The sequence below is a fragment of the Biomphalaria glabrata genome, chromosome 11, assembly GCF_947242115.1.
Source record: "Biomphalaria glabrata chromosome 11, xgBioGlab47.1, whole genome shotgun sequence".
Taxonomy (NCBI): Eukaryota; Metazoa; Mollusca; class Gastropoda; family Planorbidae; genus Biomphalaria; species Biomphalaria glabrata.
Genome location: NC_074721.1, coordinates 25,914,645 through 25,936,641, shown reverse-complemented (window position 1 = coordinate 25,936,641; position 21,997 = coordinate 25,914,645). Strand labels below are relative to the sequence as shown.

The window sequence follows — 21,997 nt, the reverse complement described above, 5'->3', positions numbered from 1 at the left end:
TCTATTTAAATTGCAGCTTGTGTTTACATTGTTTATTTTGTCCATTTATATTGCAGCTTGTGCTTACATTGTTTATTTTGTCCATTTATATTGCAGCTTGTGTTTACATTGTTTATTTTGTCCATTTAAATTGCAGCTTGTGTTTACATTGTTTATTTTGTCCATTTAAATTGCAGCTTGTGTTTACATTGTTTATTTTGTCCATTTAAATTGCAGCTTGTGTTTACATTGTTTATTTTGATTCTAATTTGTATTCATATTCTCTCCATTTAAACAACAAAAAAGTCTAAAGGGACAGATGATCAAAAGCCTTCTAGAAAAGACAAACCTGAAGATCAGGATTCAGAGAAAAGGAGAAGTAAACATCATGAGGTATTGAGCTTTTATTTTGGTGAATTGTTTTGTGTGTATGGGTTTTTATAGTTTTTTTCTGACCTAAAATTCATCAGCTTTGAATGTTTTTGAATTAAGATGTACCTCTGAACACCTAGCTTATTCCTCCTATGTAAACTAGCAGAGAGCTTAGCTGTACACTTTTAACTCTGTCATTCAAAAAAGTATAGATATATATAGCTCTTCCTTTGTCCTCCAAGATGAGCACATTTCTCTTTTCTTTTGAACTCGAAGATAACTGCAAAGTCTAATCTTCACTTTAAAAAGCCGGTCACACACATGACAAAGTTGGGTCTATGGCATCTTTTGATGGCTCTGCATTCTTTTATGCTGGCCGTTCTCCTTGCCTTGTATCTTGAGACTCCAACACTCATGGCTTCAGGCCAGGAAAAGCAATTTAGAGCTAGTGAATGTCAATATCACACTCCTTGAGGGAGCTCTTTAGGGTGTCTTTGTAATGCTTATGTTGACTCTTTGAGAGCGCTTTCCTGCACACAGCTTTTCATAAAGAAGTCATTTGGGAATGCAATTTTCTACATTTATGGCTACATATCCCACCCAATGGAATTGGTACAGTTTAGCTGTGGTGTGTATGTTCATATGTGACAACTGTTGGATTTCAATGTCTGATATGTGGTCAAACCAGTTCATCTGGTGAATTTTTCTTAGATGGAAGGAGTTTTGCTTTTTCATGTGGTGGGAATATAAGGTCCAGAACTCTGATAGATATAAGAGTGATGGGAGCACTACAGCACTGTAGACTTTCAGTTTTGTAGATATACTGAGTCTTCTCCATTGCCACACTTGTCCTTGAAGTCTGCCAAAAGCAGCACTGTCACATGCAACACGGAAGTCTACTCCGTCATCTAGGTTGGCATTAGCTGATATGGTACTTCTCAAATAGACAAACTTTTGAACATTTTCTCATTTTTGGCCATCTATGAGATATAAATGAAATGAAATAAAGTTCTATTGTGTAGAAAAAAAGTATCTATCCTTCAGAAAAACTTGAATGCAAAAGTTCATCTATCAAACATATTGTCTCCTGAGCTCTCACACACACACACACACACACACACAGTGGAAGTTGATTGGCTAAACTTTTCACATGTTTAGGTTGAAGAGAAACAAAGTCAGCCTAGTGAGGAAGAGAAGGATGATTACAATTATGAGGAAGACTTTGAGGTGAGCACAGTGTATTGACCAGGACACACAATCACTTTCTAGTTTTTGTATCGGGAATACTCATAAATATTTTTTTTTTCATCTTCCCATTTACCAATGTATTTTAATAGTAAAAACAACATCAATGAATGTCTCTTTTTAATTTAGGATTATGATGATGATTTTGAAGATGACACTCAGGATGATGATGATGATGATGAAGAAGATGAAAGTCCACACCAGAGAACTGTAAATTAATATTTTATCAAGAGTCACTTTTCTTTCTCTGACTTCAATAAGTCTTTCTGATTTGCTAACATTTGTTTAGCTTTAGTACATTAAACATTTTTTATCAGATATTTTTTTTTTTTTTTTTCACTTTTCTTTTTTGGTGACATTTTCTCTTTCACATTCACCTAAAAGTTCAATCATTAAAAACATTTTATATTCAGGGTGGAGAAATGGAAGAAGTTCTTCGAGCTCTTGATGAGGAGAATCACAGAGTAGCATCATCAACATCACGACGCTCTGATCTTTCAGAATCAGTAAGTCATTTGAAGTCTTTGGTTATTGCATTACGCTATTATAAAATACAATTATTCCTTTCATATTTTACATTGTTTCAAAAGTGCATTCTTTTCATATTAAGAATGACCGTTCAGACGATTATACCAAAGATGAATTACCATCCAGATCATCAAAACCCAGAGCATTTATAAACTTTGTGTCTGCCAAGCAAAAAGTAATCAACAGGACAGGCAAAGCTTGGAAAAGGTTAGCAGATTAAATTACATAATAAAAATAAAAAATATGTAAATATATATGTGTGTGAATATAAATGCTTTTTAAAATTGTTTATTTTCTGTTAGATATGAAGACCTGTCAAAACTTATAGAGTTGGATGTTTCCAAGTATGAGATGTTTGACTTGCCTCCTGTTAAAGAATATGACCTCTACATACGAAGCTTTGGCCGATCTGATACCAGGCAGGCTTATGTACAAACTAGAGATGATGACATAGACAGAGACATACAAACAGAAGATGTGGAAACTTTAGTCAAATGGACACAGCACCCACCTGACAATGAGATTGCTGTTGGAGGTGATGACTTTCTAAACCGATATTTGGTCATAGTGAATACAGTTTCTTTTTCTTTTCTTTGTTTAAATTTCACACTTTGAGATGAAGTTCTAGCACAGCATTGAAACTGTTCTTTGGTTAACTTATGGACAAGTTTGGATGGGTTTATTCAGAGAAGTAACTTGATATTTTAAAACTCAGTTATGATTAGCAGAGCAGCTAACCCTGAACAAAATTATAAGCAACAACAACAAATCACTTGGGAAGATACTACAAAGACACAAACATTTTTTTAAAATATTAATATAAATAAACAAGAATTCTTGTATTCCAAGTGCTAGACTGAACCAGCTAAGAGAGTTAACATAATTTAAACCTATGATTACCAATAACAAAAAAAGATTTCTATGAACATCAACAGACATCACAAAACTTTTTTTTACTCATAATAATCTTTATTGACTTGCATAAGCCATCATTTAAGCTAAGAAAAATTTGAATGTTACTGCAGGGGAAGGCATCAATGTTCAGACAGGATCAGACAGAGTTGCTGTCAATGGAACCACAGATCCTGAAAAATTAAATACATTTCTCAATAAAGTTGGACAGGTAAATTATTTCTTTAAAAACAATTTTTTTTTGTATTGCCAGACTGACTTATTTTTCTGACTTTTATTTAGTTGATTTTTGCCTATTTCAGTTTTTATTTACTATTTTGGATGAAGAGTCCAAAAGTTCATCAGATGAAGAAAAGATGAAAGAAAACAAATCTAAAATTAGTTTCAGTGAAAAAGTCTTTCAACTTGGTGCGAGTTTCTTGAAAGGTTGGTCATGGTACTAATTCTTATCTTTTTAGAAAAAGTGTCTTCAAAGTAAACTCAATGCAGACACTTCTCAATGTAGACACTTCTTAAACTAATTGAACTTAACTATTTCTAGGTAATTCTCCTAACTTCAAAGTAAGTTTTCAAAGGGATACAACTTTTAGATTCCTCACTAAAACTTATTTTGAAATTGTTTTACTTCCACTTGTAATTTTCCTATGTTTAAAACTTCTGTCCTTCTAGGTCACAGTGTTGTTGCCTTATCCTTCTGTCAATCTGAACCAAATTTTCTACTTTCAATTCATGGTCCACATTATGACTTTGATCAGGTAATGAATTGTACAGTTGCTTTTTTTTCTGCACACTTCACTTTTTTTTTTGTTTTCTCTTTTGTTTCATGATTTTGTTTTTGTGTGAAAGATTTTATTTTTTCCTTTTTCACCTTCCCCATACACACTGAACTAAATCACAGCTTAAATATGTTACATTTCAATTAGGTGAATATGGATAAAACTGGAGAAACATCTTCAGTTTCTACAGTAAGTAATTACTAAATAATAATTGACTCCCTAAAACTTATTTTTCATTCTTATTAATTTTTTAAACTATTTTTTTCTTATCTTGTATGTATATGTGTGTATATATATATATATATATATATATATATATATATATATATATATATATATATATATATATATATATATATATATATATATATATATATATATATATATATATATATATACATTTTTTTTTTTCAAATTAATAAATATTTTAATTCCTATTTATATCTATGTTACGGCTCATGTCCAAAGTCTAAACGCATTAAAAAATTTCAGTTATTTTGTGGAATAAGTAGCATCAGGCTTTAGTCAAATATTTCTAAATTCATGTTTACTCTTGTAAAAGGGATCGTAACATTGACTGGACTAATAGTACAAAACTTTATTTCTGTAACAGCAACAATCATCAACACAATCAATGTCTTTTATTTGTGTCTGGAATATTTCTCAACCTACTTACCCCTACAGGTTTGTTCTTTTGTTTTAGTATTTTTAAGCTCAATTAATATTTGTGAACATTTAGTGAAAATGGCACTTTTCTTTCCTATCTTTAAGCTTATCTGACTAGCAACTTAGAATTTCTTTCACACTTTATCTATATTGCCATGTTTTGGGCCTGGAGATTATGGGCATTGGGAAGAAATCAACAAGAAATAGATTTTTAAGAGATGATTCTTTCTGATTTGAAAAACACATCTGTAATAGAAAAAAAAAAGAAATAACTGGAATTGTTGATAGCTGAAACACTTGGAGATTGGGTTGAAAGGAGCAACAGGGATTCCTTATAGAAATTGTACAACCCTATTTCCCTTTTTAATGTATACATATGTCAATAATTGTTGTATCTAATTATATTTCAGACTACTTCAAAATAATCTAATGCAATACTTTATTTTGAGCCCAAGTTTTTAAAGCTATTTTCACCTGATTACTATTTTATATTTTTTTGATCACCAGGATATGTGGCAGTGATATGAAGATAACTACAGCTTGTTTCAGTCCTACAAGAGCTGCTCTAGTTTTTGCTGGCATGGTGGGTTTAGAAATATCAAATTATTAGTTTCTTGATGTCATAGAGTAATAATAATAAAATTTTAATCACATTAAATGCCTGCATATTTCTTAATGTACATCAAAGCACTACCAGGACTGATGTGACAGTTGATGAATTGAAGGACAATATGTCACATTGCTTTATGGTATATTAATATTATAAATAATTGTACCGGGTAATACAAATATATAAATGCAAAATTTGTCTTTTTTATTCCATTAGTCTGATGGTTCTGTGGCATTATGGGACTTAAGAGAAACTGGTTCACATCATAGAAACCTGACAATAGAAGACCAAGAGCATCTGGTTCGATTCCCAACATACATTACTGGTAGGTGCTGTTAATTAGAGGACATCCTTGTTTGTGTTTCCTCATATTGGCCTTCATGTCATTGCAACTCTTGATATGTGTGATTCTTTCTGTCAGAGGACATGTCCCGCAAACCTCATACGATGCTTGGTCACAACCTCATTAAGTGGTTGAGTCCCAGTTCGACATAGGATTTCTTTGTTTGTGACCCAATCTCTGTAACTAACTCCTAAAATCTGTCTTAGCCTTTTTATATTGAGCAACATTTAGCCTTTTCTTGAATTTGGCAGATGACTTCCATGCCTCACTGTTAGGATGATGATTGTGTAACATAGGTGGATTTTTGTCCCAAGCTTAATATTTTGGCTTGTCCGAACAGGCTGCCGCCTTTGGAAATGTTCCTGCTTTTCCTATGTCATGATAGGCCTCCTCATTATTTGCTATGATGCTGCCTAAGTATGGACAATTTTGGATGCCTCTCTCTTATATACATTAAATTTGATCGCACTTGGGCCATAATTTCATTTCATTGCACTAAAGAACATGAGGGTGAATAGGAAAATAAACTACTGAGATCTAGTAGGCAGAAGTAAAGTTTTAGAATTCATCTGCATTTTCTTAGCCAATATACTGGAGCCTTTCAACAGTCCAAATTTTTAATAGCAAGCATTTTTGTCTCCCTTTTCCACATCTTCCAGTTCTAGTTCTAAACATTTTGCTCACTGAATTGCACAGTTTGAGTGGACTATACATTATATCCTGTTGTAAATTATTTTGAAGAAATTTTTTGCTTTTATAATTTTTAAGAACAAAGCTCATAAGCAATAGTAGTTCTTGTCTGAAAGCACATCTTTCATGCTTATAGCATCCTCAGTTGCGCAATAGTCCTATCTTTTTTGTAGGATAGGGCGTATGGGGTTATTTTGTACAAGATTTCAATGCTGCATTTAGTCACTCAGCAAACTCAGTGTAAGTCAGGATTTGAGCTCAAGCCTCCTTGATATTTAGGCAAGCAGTTTAAACTGCTCAGCCACACATTTTAGTCTGAGATGTATAGCAAATCTGGTCTTGTAATTCAGGACTTAGGAATTAATATTAGATTTGGTGCATTGTTTATTTGAGTTTTTTTTAGCAATGACTCTTAGCAGCAATGGTGACATAATTATAAAAAGCAAGAATGGTCACTAGGAAACTAAAAGTTAGCTGATAGCATACCATCGTATTAGGCAGTTCAGTTTTAATCAGAAGAAATTTTTTGACTCAATTATTTCTTATAGTGACAGCAACAACAGTGGACATTTTCCCTTTTTATTGATGCATTAAATGTATTTGAATTGGGACTCATTGACCTATTATTCTTGTTGGCCAATGCTTTGTTTTCTACTTATTTGGTTAGTTTATAGAAATTAGTAGTTACCTCAACATCATCTTAGTCAACACTCTACGCAGAACACAGCAAAGGTTTTCAACACATACTATTGTAGTCAGGCCATCTGGTTATTAGGAACCAAATGATCACTCCTAATGTGGTGTTTATCATAGTTCAGGTTAAGGTTAAAATAATTTATTGGATAAAATTTAATTTTCTTTTTATTTCAAAAATATTTTTTTAAATGAATGGGGGCTGCAATCTGCAAACCAATGAACTGATTTTTTTCCCAGCTTCTCATAATTGCACTTTGATTGTTGATGTCTAATTGTAGCATTATTTACTCTGATTGATCTAATAATTAATTGTCTTATTTTTCTTCATTTATTCTATAGCAAGAGTTCTGGAGTATGAAAACCATACTAGTCCTGTTGTCAAAATTGTTCCTGTAGATTCACATTTAATAGGGTAAGTTTTTTGTTTTTAATTGGCAAGACTTTGTAATGTAGAAACCTAGCACACTAATTAGCTTAAGTAACAAGATGTATTTGAACTAGTTGTGATTGGTTTTCATGTTTGTGTTTCAGGTCACAGAAAGGTGAAATTATAACAGGTATTGTTTGTTATTTTCAATTCAATTATTTTAATTTTATTTTTAATAATATACTGGTATTTCAGAAACATTCAAAGTACAATTTGAAGCAATCATCTAATGAGCCACAAATGTATTTGTTTTAAACAATTTTTTCTAATTCACATTTTTTGTGAGTGAATATTTACGTTTCTACTGGTTATATTCATAAAAATATTAAATTCTTGTATAATGTATATCAGTTTGTAGTAAATATATAGATTAGTGTTGTTTTTTTTTTTTACGGTATATGCTAATGGAAAGACTGAAGGTTTGACCCTGTGCATGAGAGGTATATATGAACCCCATAAATGTTGTTTTAACACAAAATCTTGTTTTCAAACAAACCTCTTGACTAGTTATCCCTAACCCCCATGTACAGGTACTTCATTGTAATTATTTATTATATACAAAACCTGTATCTAGATTTAAAATGTTGTTTTATTTATCCTTAGCATCCAAATCAGGTTTGTCCTTTCAGTTGGCATCAATTGATGAAAATGCAGTTCTTAATCTATGGGTAAGTGCTGGAAAAACATTTCCTTACAAATTGTATTTGAGATACTATTAAGATATAGCTGCAAATTATGTCAAAGTTCAACTTAAAATAATTCTAAATTATTTGAATATATTTTGTCACTTTTTAAATTCTTTTTTTTTTTTTCAATGAATAATTTGATGGTAGTCCACAAAATGGTATGTATTGTATGAAACTAAAAATTGAGTTTGAAATTCTCTCTTAAAATAAAGTCACTCATTTTTTTAACTTATGTAAGAAAGAAAAACTATTTAACAAATTAGATACAAAATCATGCAGCTTCAAGTTACATCATGAATGTTATTTGTGAGAAAACATTTCATAGATTTTGTTGCACATTTGAAAATGAAAAACTAGCATTCCTTCCCCTTTTTAAAACAAATACTTCAGGTAATTCTTCATCTGTGCTGTTTCATAGGTAGGTGATTTTGTATTTAGTCTGTTTCACTGACCATCATTAGTCATGATGTCATAACTACTTTCAGCTTGACATTTGATTGGAATACAACCATTTTTTTAATGTCATTTATCAAGGTGGTGGCTGAAGTCTCTGTTCCTGATGCTGCTGGTTCTGAAAGTGACCTTGGCTTGGCGCCTGCTGGAAAAATCAAACTTCTTAGAAGTTCAACCCTAACAATCACAAATCCCAATAAGTAGGTGATCAAAAAATAATGTGCTTCCTTGTTATTTGTCTGTACTGACTCAAATTACTTTGCATCAGTATGGAAAGTTATCTTATAGATTCAAGATAAATCCAGTCTAATCAATAAAACAAACACTTTGGGACAACAGAGAACTTTGCGAAGCTCCAAAACTAGAGTCAGAAGTGGAGGAAGCAATAAAATCACTTAAAGCGGCAAGTGACCTGGAATTGATAACATATCATTAGAACTTTTTAAAAACACAGTGGCTCACATAAAACAAAATGTTTTATTACTTTTTGGGCCAAAAAAAAACATGGCCAATCTTTAATTGTTCCACTGCCCATGAAAGGAAACTTAGACAATGCCAAAACTATAGAATGATAAGTCTGATCAGTCAACCAAACAAGATAATGCTAAGAATAATTCTCAACAGACTCAAGAGAAAAGCTTAGGAGGTTCTTTCCAAAGAACAGGCAAGCTTCAGAGCAGGTAAAAGCACTGTTGAACAAATAGTTCACAGCAGACTGTTAAACACCAAAAGAATTTTGGTATACAACTTCATAGACTTCAAAAAAAGCTTTAGACTGGGTTTGGCATGATGACATGTTAAGGGATGAGGGAGTTCAACATAGATAAAAACATTATTGATGTCATTTAAGCCCTATATCAAAATGTGAATAGCTCAGTATATTGGAGAAAGTTTAAGAACATGCATAGGAGTGCAGCAAGGATGGATTCTCACATCTCTTTTTAACATATTTATGGAGGATATTATGATGGAAACTCCAGAAGAATTTACCCCTAGCTTGGTTAGCCTATTTCAAGTCTCAGGTTTTCAGATAATATAGACCTCATTAGAGACAATACAGACCAGGTACAAAATCTTACATCAAAACTGGATGGTGCAGCTAAAGCATGTGGCATGGAAATCTGGTGAAAAAAACAAAATACTATTATGTGGTAGAGATAGTACAAGATGTAGCATACAGTTGAATGGTCAAACATTAGAAGAACTTGAATCATACCTAGGGTCAAATAATACAAGAGACAGAGGACCAATAAAGAAGATAAAAAAACATTTATGCCTGGAAAATCTGGAACAGCAACCTCAGCATCCAAGTAAAATTAAAACTGTATTTTTTGTTAGTGGTCTCTGTACTCCTATATGGTTGTGAAACTCTGAGGCTGAAAGAATTTGAGACTAAATGCATAGAAAAATGCAATGTATCAGAGACCAGGAAAAGAAGACCAATGAGTTTGTGCTGTTACAAGTCAACACTCTGCTGGCAAAAAGGAGAAACTCAAATACTGTGAAGAGACAAAAGTTGAGCTTGTTAAGTCATATGGTAAGACATGACTCACTATCAAAAGTCATCCTTCAAGATAACGTGGAGGGAGCATACAGAAAAAGTCATCCGAAGAAAAGCTGGCAATGAGAAATTGCTGGATACAGTCATGACATGTTGACAAACTTGCCGAATGATGCCATGCTGCTTGTGTGTCAAGACAATTTTGAATTAAAAAGTTGTATGTATAAATACAAATTTTATCCTAACATTCAAGTTAGCTTCTTTTTATTTTCAAGCTAAAAATAAACATTGCTGGTATTTAAATTATTTTCAAAACAAAATGTTTAGAAAATCTGATTTGAATGAAGTGATTTTGTTGTATCATTTAGTATATTTCTAATATTTGTTTCACACAATTTTGTAAATAGACTAGTTTCCAGGTCTCAGGAATTAAAAGCACTTGACCTACATTTGAATCCAGCAGACCTCAAACATTTTTATGTGGCCACAGATGCAGTAAGTCATAACAGTAGCATTTTTTTAAAGTTAAATTTTTAAACAAAAACAATCTTATGCTTGGTTTTATGAGAAATTTGACTAAACTTCTCAATGTGTATCACTAACAGTACTGTTGGTAAAGTTGAGTTAAAATTCATTTTGCAAATCTCATTCTTTTTGTAGGACTTTAAATATTAAATATCAGACTAAACAAAAGAAAATCATTAAGCTATCAATTTGTTACTGAGAAATGATTCCAATTTTATCTAATAGTCATATATAAAAAGTGTAATTCATGTTTTAATGAAGCAAATACATTTAAATTACTTAAATTTAGATCCCTTCATTAATCCATAAACATCCTTGAAATTCATAGTGGCATTATCTTATATACAATCAAATACTGCATTTAAAAAGTTAAATTTTTCAAAATATAAATTTTTTTAACTTTATGCTCATTATTTTTAAATCAGTTTTTCTCTAAATCTAAGTTTAAAAAAAAAACAATAAATTTTGAAGGGTTGTGTTGTTCATGGTGTCAGATTTGGTAACAGAGCGTACCCACAGTACTATTCATCTATTGTTGGTAAGTCATTTTTTATGAGAGCATTTTATTTACATTGATATCAAACATTTTTTTTTCTTGACTTTCTTGATTATCAAAGTTGCTGGCTTGCAATTATCAGACATTTTTTTAAAAATAGAAAATGACTGAGTTTCATGGTTTATATAAATGTAATTATAAGCTTCTGTTTAAACTTATATACTTTAAACATTTTAAATAAGCACCAAAATTTTAAAAAAATTAAATTTTTGCTAACAAAGTTTTCAAATTCATATTTAAATACAAAACGTTTAATTTTATATAAGGTTTTGTTTCTCTATTCTTTCAGATTCACCTGTTCCTATTGTTTCGATAGATTTTTCTCCATTTGGACAACCGTACTTTTTGGTATTGACATTAATATTTTTTTATATAAACTTTAACTAATTCGTTTTTTTTTTTTTTAATTAATTTACTCAATAGAAATTTAGTTTTAATATTGGTTCCTGGTCATTTCATCCCCAGGTCATTTCATTCCCTTGTCATTTCATCTCCTGTTATTTTCATCATCTGATCATTTTATCTAACAAACAGGAATTGTAAAAATCATGAAATGAGCAATATTTAATATACCAGTATTCATTTTTTATTTAAATGACAAAAAGTGTAACACATTAGATAAGAATAAAATTACAATTAAATAAACTATACAAATTTAACATGAATAAATATAGAGGTAATGTAAAAAAGTGTTATCCTGATATCGGTGAATTCAGCCTTTATTAGAAAAAAACAAACAACCTTATTTCAAGGCTAAGAATGACGCGCCCAATTTCAAGAAAGAGCGATGAAAAATAAAATAAAGTGAAACATGGTCGTACTTCCACCACACCTTGGCCTTTAATGATAAGTTATTAGCTGCATGGTTATAACTATTCTAATCGCACTTCTATCTCTCAAATGATTTTTATAACTTCCACCAAACCTTGGCCATTGATCATTACGTCATGCGCAGTATATTATAATATAATATTACAACCTTCCACATCCAATAAAAGTGCTATAGCTAAGTACACACCCAGATTTACAATATATTATAAGATTTCTCATCAAGAATGCAAAGTGGAAGAGGAAACAATATAAACCCATTAGTAACATGTCAAAAAATATCAAAAAGCATTCTACTTAATCATATTTATATATTAGATGAAATGAAGGCTTAAAGTCAAAGCCTTAACATCACAATTAAACAATGAAAAAAGAAAAATATTTAAATGGGGATGAAATGACTGGTCACCTTAATATTACCTGAATTATATTTGGTATAAATAGATTTAAAATAACTTAGCCATTAATAAAAGAAATCATCATTCAATCATTCTCTACTTTAAGGCTGCCTATCAAGAAGGAACTCTACATTTGTTTCACACTCAAATAGGTAACATATTAGAATCAAATGTTTATTGTTACTTCACATTTATACTTTACAAAGGAAGTTTAACATTTAGAGTTGCAGTATTTATAAAAATAGAAATTGGAAAATTATACTTTGAAATCAAAATTTAACATTTAGGGTTGCAGATATTTATGAGATAAGAATGTTAGCATAATGTTGCTTTGTTTTATGCTGAATTATTTATATCTATAAAACTAACTTTGTCCTGAGATAAGCACAGCAAAAGTCTGCACAGAAAAAAAATCCATGGATTGAAATTCCAAACACTTAAATATGTTCAACTAGACTAATTCTATCTTTGAATCCAAATACCTGTATTTAAATCATATGAAATAGATTCATTAAGCCAAGCTAGTAATATGAATCAAATGAGCCAACCAAATCTCAACACTATGCTGAGCTTTCTTTATATTTGTACCTGTATATTATTTCTTAGGTCTTGTGTTTCCTTAAATGTTCTCGTGACATCACATACATTTTCTGTCCTAATTACTAGAACATAAATGGCATAATACCAAATTAAAATCTGTAATGCCTGTTAGAAAATAGTACAGCACCTAAATAGATTATTCATACATTGACCTTTTGTATATATCAAAGCTCAAGACAGTGTCTTATGCATATTGCCACATTGTTGGTGACGATAAGTCACTTTTGGTTTCTACATTCTTAGTAGTTTGGTTGTTTTGCTTTTATTGGCTGCTCACAGATAAACCCATTGCAACATGGCGAGACTTTAAATCAGGAGAAACACTTCTAACAGTTCGCTGGTCACACAGTCGACCAAGTGTGTTTTTTGTGTTAGATAGCAGTTCAGCAGTTTTTACATTTGACCTAGTAGAAAATGGTCTGGCTCCTGTGAAAATGGACAGGATCTCATTGTCAAAGTAAGTTGATTTATCTGTATTAATCTTTTTTTCCAATTATTGCTTTAAATAGTTTCAAAATAATTATTGTTTTGCCTGATGTTCAGTCTGCTATGTTTTTTCAGTCTATATTTTGCTCAGTGATATTTTACAGGACATATATAAAACAATGTAACTATTTCCTTTTCCAATAAAAGTTATTGAGGCTTACAACTACTGGGTGAATATGTTCTCACTTATTATTGGTTTTCTAAGATGTTGATGTATCAGCTGCGTTGAGATGGGGGAAATTGTTGTGTGGGTGTGACATAAAGGTAAAATAACTATGTTTGATTTATTGTAAAGGAGTGATTCCCCTTACGAAGTTTATATAAGGGCATGTAGACCGTGTTTAATTGCCACTTGCTCCTGAGTTACTAGCTTGACCACTGGACCTGTGTTGTGAACTATACATATTTTTTTCTGTTAGTTATTGGTCATGTGTCTTGGGGTACATTGGAGAAGTGTGCCCTGCTCTGGAGTTCTTTGGGCTAAGTATATCTTTAGTCATTATTGTATTTTTTTTAATGTGATTAATTAGTAGATATAGCCTCAAATGATTTCCAGGCAGTATATTTTAACTCTGATGTTATGCATCCTGGGGTACTCCCAAACATGACATATTTTTGTGTATTGAATCAGATAGGCTTTACCAAACGGATGTCTATGAAGCTTATAGGTTTCCCTGAAGCTTATAGTTCATCATGACCCTTTGTTTTTTTGGCTAAAAGTGGTTATGTTGGCCTGAAGCCTGTAACCCCAGAATGGCCAAAAGTGGTCATGTATTGACCTGAGGTCTGTGTAAATTTTGTATATGTTTACCTGCGACTTTGTTAAGTCTTGTATTGCATACATTAGTTTAATTGTATACCTAGAGGTTATACTTAATAACCTAGGAAATACAAGTAGGGCAACTAAACATGGTCTACATGCCCTTATATAAACTTCATAAGGGGAATCACTCCTGTCTTTACAATTAATCAAACAGTTATTTTCTCTTTATGTCACAGTGGGTAACATCATTCTGTCCATAGCTAATCCCCATGAGAGATGTTGACAAAAGAACTACTGGTATTCTACACATGAAACACTGGTTTAAAAAAAAGTTTTAGCAGTGAACACAAAGGAAACATTTAGAAAGTCTGATATCACTATAAAATGTAATTAGTATCATGACATGAGATCTCAAATGACATCCCACCATAGCTTTAATTTTTTTTTTGGATAAAATTTCAATCATGATAGTTATTATAGATGTGAATTGTGCTCAAATATTGGTTTTAAAGATCAAATGTTGCTCAAATGCATTCAAAGGTGTTTAAGGTTTATTAATTCAATGAATCTTTTATAGTCTCAAGACAAGATTGTGCAGATACAAGTTTGTAATATGCATTTTTACACCCTTTTTTTTATTTCGACTATTAAACAATCTTAGAATTTGTTTGAAATTTCAGAATAAAATGCTTGGAAGTTGGAGGTGATCCAAACTTAATTACATCTGGATTGTCTCGACCTGCACACATAGTAAGCTTCTATTTATGACTTGATATCTTTATTTTGTACAGTTATTTTTTAATTGGTTTAACTGTTACCCTTTATCTTATCTTTGTTATTTACATTCATAAGTAGGCTGTCTATTACAAATCCAATATTTCTAGATATTTTCCATACAGGAATATTTAAGTAAATGTAACAAAAAATACAACAGTAGCAACACTTTATTAACTGCATTTTTTTTATGACAGTGTAATATGCCATTGATAAGTTTAAAAAAAAAAAAAGCCTTATAAAGAAAAAATCATAAATGGCTTGACTATTACTCCAGAATTGTATAGTTCATGAATTAAGCCAGTGTTTCCCAAACTTTTTTTAACTGAACACTTTGCACATTTAGAGGAACACTTTGCTTATTTAGAGGAACACTTTGCTTATTTAGAGGAACACTTTGCTTATTTTTTTTTTTAGAGAGATTAATTCACATGGTGGCCTACTAGTTAATTATTCCAGTAGTTTGTGGAACACCAATGGAGGCCTTGTGGAACACCAGGGTTCTGCAGAACACTAGGGTTCTGTGGAACATAGTTTGGGAAACACTGAATTTAGCTAATCATAATACCATATTAAGTTTCTGTAAATTTTTTTAAAATAACAAATAGTTTGCATTTAATTTGTAGAAATGTTTGTCAAATGCTTGACATGTTTCAGATGTTCCTTCAGACTTGAAGATAATTTACTTTATAGTCCAAACCTGCCACAGGACAAGGGGGGATGGCAGTGGGCAGGGAATGAACCCTTGACCATTGAGACATCTGAACGACAGTCCACACGACCAGGCAGCCATTTAATTTCATAAACACTAATACAATCTTGAATAACAGAAACTTTTGTTTAGCTTATTATTATAACAAGCTGTATCTAATAGAAACAAGTTTGATTAACTAACATAACATGCTCTGCCAATGCAAAAGCATAGTCATTCCAAAGTTGCCCAAGAACTTCATGTAATGGTTAGTAGTACTGGTTACTGGTACTATTTAAGGCTTTTCTTAGCAACTAGCTTATGCACATTGGTTTTGGTTTGAGATTACTGTGCACTTTTTTTAAAAAACAATTTTCAAAATATTTCATTGCCATTGACTGCATCATTGATAAAAAGAATTTTATTTTTCTCAAGATGGATTTGAATTCTGAGAGCTTGCCATTCCCACGTTTTTGAAACAATGTTTTGAACATGTTCTTGTTTTTTTTTTTAGGTTTGTGCTGCTGACACTGGAGAAATTCAAGTTTTTACACTTAGCAAAGAAATGCGTCATCAACAAGATTTGGAGGAGGAGTTTATGTCATGTTATGTCGATAGATTCTAACTGCATAAATCTAAACTTTCTTTGGAGACCCTCAGTCTGATTGCTGCACCTATACAAAATGTAGACTGATTGCTGCATCTACACAAAATGTACACTAGATGTATTTCATTGTTACTTAATGGAATATCTGCCATACGAATCTGCTCATGATTGTATTGTTCAAATAGACACTTCAACATTCACTCATTTACCTGGTGGGAAAGATATTGTATAAAATCTACAAACAATATAAATTTAAATGTTTTCAATTTACATGTGAATTCAAAATAAATTGCTGTCTGTTTGACTAACTAATTTTACTTAGTAAAACAAAAATACATTTCTGTGGTACTGAAAGTAACTTTGTGACCAAAATCTGTGATATATTATAATAAACATTATTATATTATAATAAACATTACAAAGTAATGTTGCTTTTCCGTCCGTTATGGTGAATTTTGTTTTTACATATTTATTTTAAAATATAATAATTTCAAACTAAAAAGATTTTACACGTTTTTTATTGCATTGTTATGTTATTTACTTATTTTAAATTTTAATGTTATAAATTTAAAAAAAAAGGAGTTAACTATTTATATAATGTATGCACTGAAAAATGTTCTCCCCTTTTCCAAAATTGTTTTTATTACTTCCCTTTCTTACTCTACAAATTTTTTTTTTACTTGTCCATGTTGAAAACGTTTAAACATTAGTGCATATTTATTGCTCTCCCCTTATAAAAAAAAATGAAACAAAAATTTAGCAAAACCAAGTTGTAACTCCGATGTTTTCGTTTAAATAAATTATTTCTAGAACTCAACTGTGCAAACTGTTTAGTCTTTTCAAATTGTACATATGAATGATGCAATAAATTTTGTTTATATAGAGCTTTGTTGTTTTAATTACTTTTAAGGATTTATTCATTTATTTTAAATCTTCTCTTTGTTTTAAATCTCATCTTTATTTTAAATTTTATCTTTATTTTAAATCCTCTCAGTACTATAAATCTCATCTTTATTTTAAATCACCTATTTGCAACAAAATGTAAAAGAATAAACGAAAAACAATATATCAAGAAAATGTTATAAAGAATAGCAGAAATCATATCAGGTGAAGGTTGGTTGGAGTTATAGCCAAGAATTCAGTTTTCCTGACCTCAGCATTGGTAAAATGTCTGTGAAGTAGACCATGGTTGTTTTTTCTTTATTATTTGTTACTAACATTTTTATCTATTATTAGTTTGTTCTCTTATCAAGATATCCAGTAATGCCAAAATATTACATATATATAATTTACTAGCAAGTTTAATGACAATTTTGCGAAATTTTTAGAACTGCAAATTGTTTGCAATATCAAATTTGTAAAAAAAACAAGGTTACAAAGACAGTTTGTGTAAAAACACAAACTCAAAATCTGCCCCCGAAGTGGTCCACCCAGGCAGGTAAAAAGGCAGGTTTCAATATTTTCAGAAAGAATATCAGAATGAAATTCAATCAAAGACAAATAACAGAGAATAATGGAGAAAGAAGGTTGACTTCGATAAGTGTTCTGTAGTTATAATGCAACATTGCAGTTCATGCGATAATATGAAAAAACTACTTATTAATTGTTGTTTTAAATTATGTCTAACTTATATGCATACTAAATAGATGTTTTTTCTCTTTAAATAAAAATATTCATTTTTTTTTTTATAAATGTAGTAGCTAGTATGACTTATTTAACTCAGCAATACAAATGTAAAAAAATAATATTTTGTCAAAAAATCTAAAACCATTTGCATAAATGTGTTAAAAATATGGTAAATGCATATCTCCCTTACTAAAGAGCTGCCCGTGTTTATTATTATTAATAGTGAATAGTTGTAAAAGTGGTGTATTTTTATGAAAAACCTGCTTGCTTTTATAAGTGATTTTAAAAATTAGTTTTTTTTGCTTTCAGAACAGAAAAAAGTAGCCATTGCATCAGAACTTTGAATGGACTAAGATATTATGATGTCGGAATTTCACTATTATTTCTAGTTTACGAGATCTAAACGGGACAGACATTCCACACAAAACTAATAGCGTCTTTTCCCCTTTCTGGGGCCGCTAAAAATGACCAATTATTTTATCAATAAGTCAAATCATAATCAATTAATTTTGTTTTATATAGAGATAGTTTTTAGCTAAGGTAGAGAATTAGTTGTCTAAAAATTTGAAACTAATTAGGAATTTTTACCTTCTGTCTAGCTCAGTGGCTAACATGTCGGCCTTCCAACAAGGAGTTCGAATTGAAATGGCCTAACAAATTTTAAAAAATTGCATTAATTTAAATATCTTCTAATAAAATACAGACGTTAGTTCAAAAAAGAAGATTATTACGTCCTAAGCATCATGCATCTATATATATAGCCATGCATGTTAGCTGGCTCAGGAACCCCATTCCATGTTCTAATAGCACTTGGGGAGAGGAGCATTTGTACAAATTTGCCCTAGCATATCATTCATGATATGGAACAAGGAATGTGGCTTTCTCATTCTCCCAGATACCCCCCCCCCCCCCCAAAAAAAAAAAAAAAAAAACTACAACGTTCCAACAAAAAAGATGGCTCATCGAGGTAGGCTATTTACAACTTCTGACAGTTGCCAGCTTTTCGCCTCCATTACTGATGTCCGCTTTAATTAAAAAGGGAGGGGAGGTACCGGCCAAAATAAACAGTATATAGATCTAGATCAGCGGTTCTTAACCTTTTATGTTCGGCGACCTCTTTTTACAATTCCCCACTCTGCCGCAAACACAGCAATAGATGAACAGATTTTTAAAAAATCCATTTTTTCGATGATCTTTGGCGACCCCTGACAAATCGTCAATCGACCCACAAGGGGGTCGTGATCCACGTATAACTCAAATAACCCCTGATCTAGATCTAGCGTTGGAACGGCGTAGCTGGTATGTACATAGTTGATGGTTGAAATATTAGTTTTCGCGCTGATTTTGCGCACTTCTTACCGCTTTGTGACCTAATTGTGTATCCTGGTTTAATCGGCATGCGCAATTCAAATGTCACGTGACATAGACATCGCCATCTTCTCTAAATAAAAATGAATTTGTGCACACGACACCTTATTGACATCTAATCTTAGACTTTCCACGTGCCGTAAAAAAAAAAAGTAAATAAAAAAATATGGTCTAGATCTACTAGACTAGATATCTATATTTTATATGCGATCAGCTAATGTAGAATAGAGTCTTTAACCATTTAGAGTAGATCTGCTACCAATCGAGATCTAGTGACTACTACTAGTACTCTAGTAGTAGACTAATAGTTAATAGTCACGACAGTGTAGTCACAATCTCACTTCTAAAATCTAAGTAAAGATCTAGTCTAGACTTCTAGATGAGTAGATCTAGATCTAGTTAGTAGAGTCTAGAACTAGAGACACTAGACTAGAGTAGATCTAGAATAAATTCTAGGTCTAGATACTTGATCATGATTTGACTAGACTCTAGACACTAGACGTGACTAGTATAACTCAAATAACTGTCTTAACTGTCTATACTTCTATAGGCACTATATATATCCGGGACAAGAGTATACTACAGTATAAGTATAGTCAGTATAGATATGGACTTAGACTTAGTCGTCTTAGTGCGACTTAGTCAACTTAGTCTAAGTCGGGTCTTACTTACTACTTTACTTAGTGTCCCTTGGACTTTTATGGAAGATCTTTTTCTATATTCACATCTATTCTAGAAAGAAGAGAATTGAATAAATAATAGATCTATTAAACCTATAAAAAATATTCTCTACTCTAGTAGTACTAGTACTAATATATAGTTACTAGATAGTAGATCTATAGTATAGACAACAGTTACAACAGGATCTAGAATCTAGAGTATTGTAATATAACTTAAGGGAGGCAACTCAAGGAAGCAGGGATTTTTATTCACAAATACGTAGTCTTTTCACTTCGGCTCTAGACTTGGGCAGAAATCGTTCTCTTCTTCCCTAATGTCAACATCCTTCCTAGTCTAGTCACCAATAGTGCGCATCTTCTGCACTATCTTGGATGGCGGTGTGCATGGCAGAGTTATAACATTGCCCCATTCTTAGCACTTTTTGTCCTGAAAAGAAACAGTGCGGTAGAGGTTTGACAGTTCAGGTGGAAGTCGATCGGTGGGAGCCACAGGCAACAAGGAGTCTGTTCCCCACGAAGCCATCCCTACTGTTTTCCTCTGGTGCCGCTTTCTCTTTCTCCAATTGATCAGGCTGTTCATGAGACGATGACGTGGCCGTTTGGCACACAAGGAAGCAGGGATTTTTATTCACAAATACGTAGTCTTTTCACTTCGGCTCTAGACTTGGGCAGAAATCGTTCTCTTCTTCCCTAATGTCAACATCCTTCCTAGTCTAGTCACCAATAGTGCGCATCTTCTGCACTATCTTGGATGGCGGTGTGCATGGCAGAGTTATAACATTGCCCCATTCTTAGCACTTTTTGTCCTGAAAAGAAACAGTGCAGTAGAGGTTTGACAGTTCAGGTGGAAGTCGATCGGTGGGAGCCACAGGCAACAAGGAGCCTGTTCCCCACGAAGCCATCCCTACTGTTTTCCTCTGGTGCCGCTTTCTCTTTCTCCAATTGATCAGGCTGTTCATGAGATGATGACGTGGCCGTTTGGCACACAAGGAAGCAGGGATTTTTATTCACAAATACGTAGTCTTTTCACTTCGGCTCTAGACTTGGGCAGAAATCGTTCTCTTCTTCCCTAATGTCAACATCCTTCCTAGTCTAGTCACCAATAGTGCGCATCTTCTGCACTATCTTGGATGGCGGTGTGCATGGCAGAGTTATAACATTGCCCCATTCTTAGCACTTTTTGTCCTGAAAAGAAACAGTGCGGTAGAGGTTTGACAGTTCAGGTGGAAGTCGATCGGTGGGAGCCACAGGCAACAAGGAGCCTGTTCCCCATGAAGCCATCCCTACTGTTTTCCTCTGGTGCCGCTTTCTCTTTCTCCAATTGATCAGGCTGTTCATGAGACGATGACGTGGCCGTTTGGCACACAAAGAGATTGTGCCGAGTACTGTTTTCTTCAACACAGCTGTTGTTCGGACACACTGTATCAGCAGACCTTCCCGACAGACGCCTCTCAAGGGAGCTTCAGGTTCACTTGCAGCCACATTGCAAACGAAGCCTGATGCGCCGCGGTCATCCTCAGCTAACTGTCTCACTTCCAGGAGATAGGTCTCTTCAAGTTCAAGTTGAAGATGTGTTCCTCTTGACAGCTCAGACTTAGCCTGGATTGACTGGCATTCATCTATGCCAATGTCGATTATGATGGCAGAAGTACAAATGCTTTGTTTATTCCTCCTTTTGCTTGCGACACAATGTTATCACTTTGGTCTATTTGGCCTTCTACTGGCAACACACTTTCATCTACTTTGTTCCACATCATGCTCCTCATCTTATTCCTAATCATGTTCAATTGTTCCTTAAATGCATCCCCACAGTCTTGGATCTTGCCCATTACATCAACAATCCCAGGCTCAATTTCAAATTGATAGGTCTCCGGATCTTCCTCTTCATCGATCAGAGCTTGCCGCAGACGAGTCGTGAGCGTTTCCCTGCTACCGACAGGTTTTAAACCTCGGTCTCAAAGCTCTTGTCTTAGCTCTTTAATTAAGAGCTGATATAATAGCTTCAGCGATGCCATAGAGATCTAATCCTACCTCCTCTCGTTGAGTTGCCTATAAATCCCACTTCTGACACCAATTGTAATAACTTAAGTGAGGCAACTCAACGAGGACATAGACGTTTATTTATATAGAGACATGACAAACACAAAGGGCATCTGCTTTAAGTACAGCATCTCGATATTGGCTCTCTACTTGGGCGGAAATCGTTAATCT

The 21,997-nt window shown here is 32.6% G+C and overlaps 2 protein-coding genes across 5 annotated transcripts in view; both read left to right on the top strand.

Annotated features, from left to right (window-relative positions):
• LOC106064596 (cytoplasmic dynein 2 intermediate chain 1-like) overlaps positions 1-16,994 on the top strand; it is a 28,852-nt gene extending 11,858 nt beyond the window's left edge. For 2 of the 3 annotated variants that reach the window (XM_056003907.1, XM_056003906.1), the window contains 24 exons: positions 286-372; positions 1,510-1,578; positions 1,726-1,806; positions 2,010-2,102; positions 2,207-2,331; positions 2,427-2,659; positions 3,150-3,247; positions 3,339-3,462; positions 3,706-3,791; positions 3,960-4,001; positions 4,426-4,496; positions 4,986-5,061; positions 5,305-5,413; positions 7,157-7,229; positions 7,349-7,374; positions 7,848-7,912; positions 8,465-8,583; positions 10,292-10,379; positions 10,881-10,947; positions 11,255-11,313; positions 12,298-12,343; positions 13,071-13,248; positions 14,721-14,790; positions 16,020-16,994. In XM_056003907.1, the coding sequence (XP_055859882.1) occupies positions 286-372; positions 1,510-1,578; positions 1,726-1,806; positions 2,010-2,102; positions 2,207-2,331; positions 2,427-2,659; positions 3,150-3,247; positions 3,339-3,462; positions 3,706-3,791; positions 3,960-4,001; positions 4,426-4,496; positions 4,986-5,061; positions 5,305-5,413; positions 7,157-7,229; positions 7,349-7,374; positions 7,848-7,912; positions 8,465-8,583; positions 10,292-10,379; positions 10,881-10,947; positions 11,255-11,313; positions 12,298-12,343; positions 13,071-13,248; positions 14,721-14,790; positions 16,020-16,130 (2,196 nt within the window). In that variant the 3' untranslated portion in view covers positions 16,131-16,994. The remainder of the gene's footprint in view (positions 1-285; positions 373-1,509; positions 1,579-1,725; positions 1,807-2,009; positions 2,103-2,206; positions 2,332-2,426; positions 2,660-3,149; positions 3,248-3,338; positions 3,463-3,705; positions 3,792-3,959; positions 4,002-4,425; positions 4,497-4,985; positions 5,062-5,304; positions 5,414-7,156; positions 7,230-7,348; positions 7,375-7,847; positions 7,913-8,464; positions 8,584-10,291; positions 10,380-10,880; positions 10,948-11,254; positions 11,314-12,297; positions 12,344-13,070; positions 13,249-14,720; positions 14,791-16,019) is intronic. The other variant, XM_056003908.1, reaches the window with a different exon arrangement.
• A 1,879-nt stretch (positions 16,995-18,873) lies between these two features.
• The window catches only part of LOC106064597 (zinc transporter ZIP10-like), a 30,700-nt gene continuing 27,576 nt past the window's right edge, over positions 18,874-21,997 (top strand). Inside the window, exon 1 of one of the 2 annotated variants that reach the window (XM_056004629.1) lies at positions 18,874-19,037. The gene's annotated coding sequence lies outside the window, so the exon portion shown is untranslated. Of the gene's footprint in view, positions 19,038-19,141; positions 19,259-21,997 lie in introns of those variants that run through there. The other variant, XM_056004628.1, reaches the window with a different exon arrangement.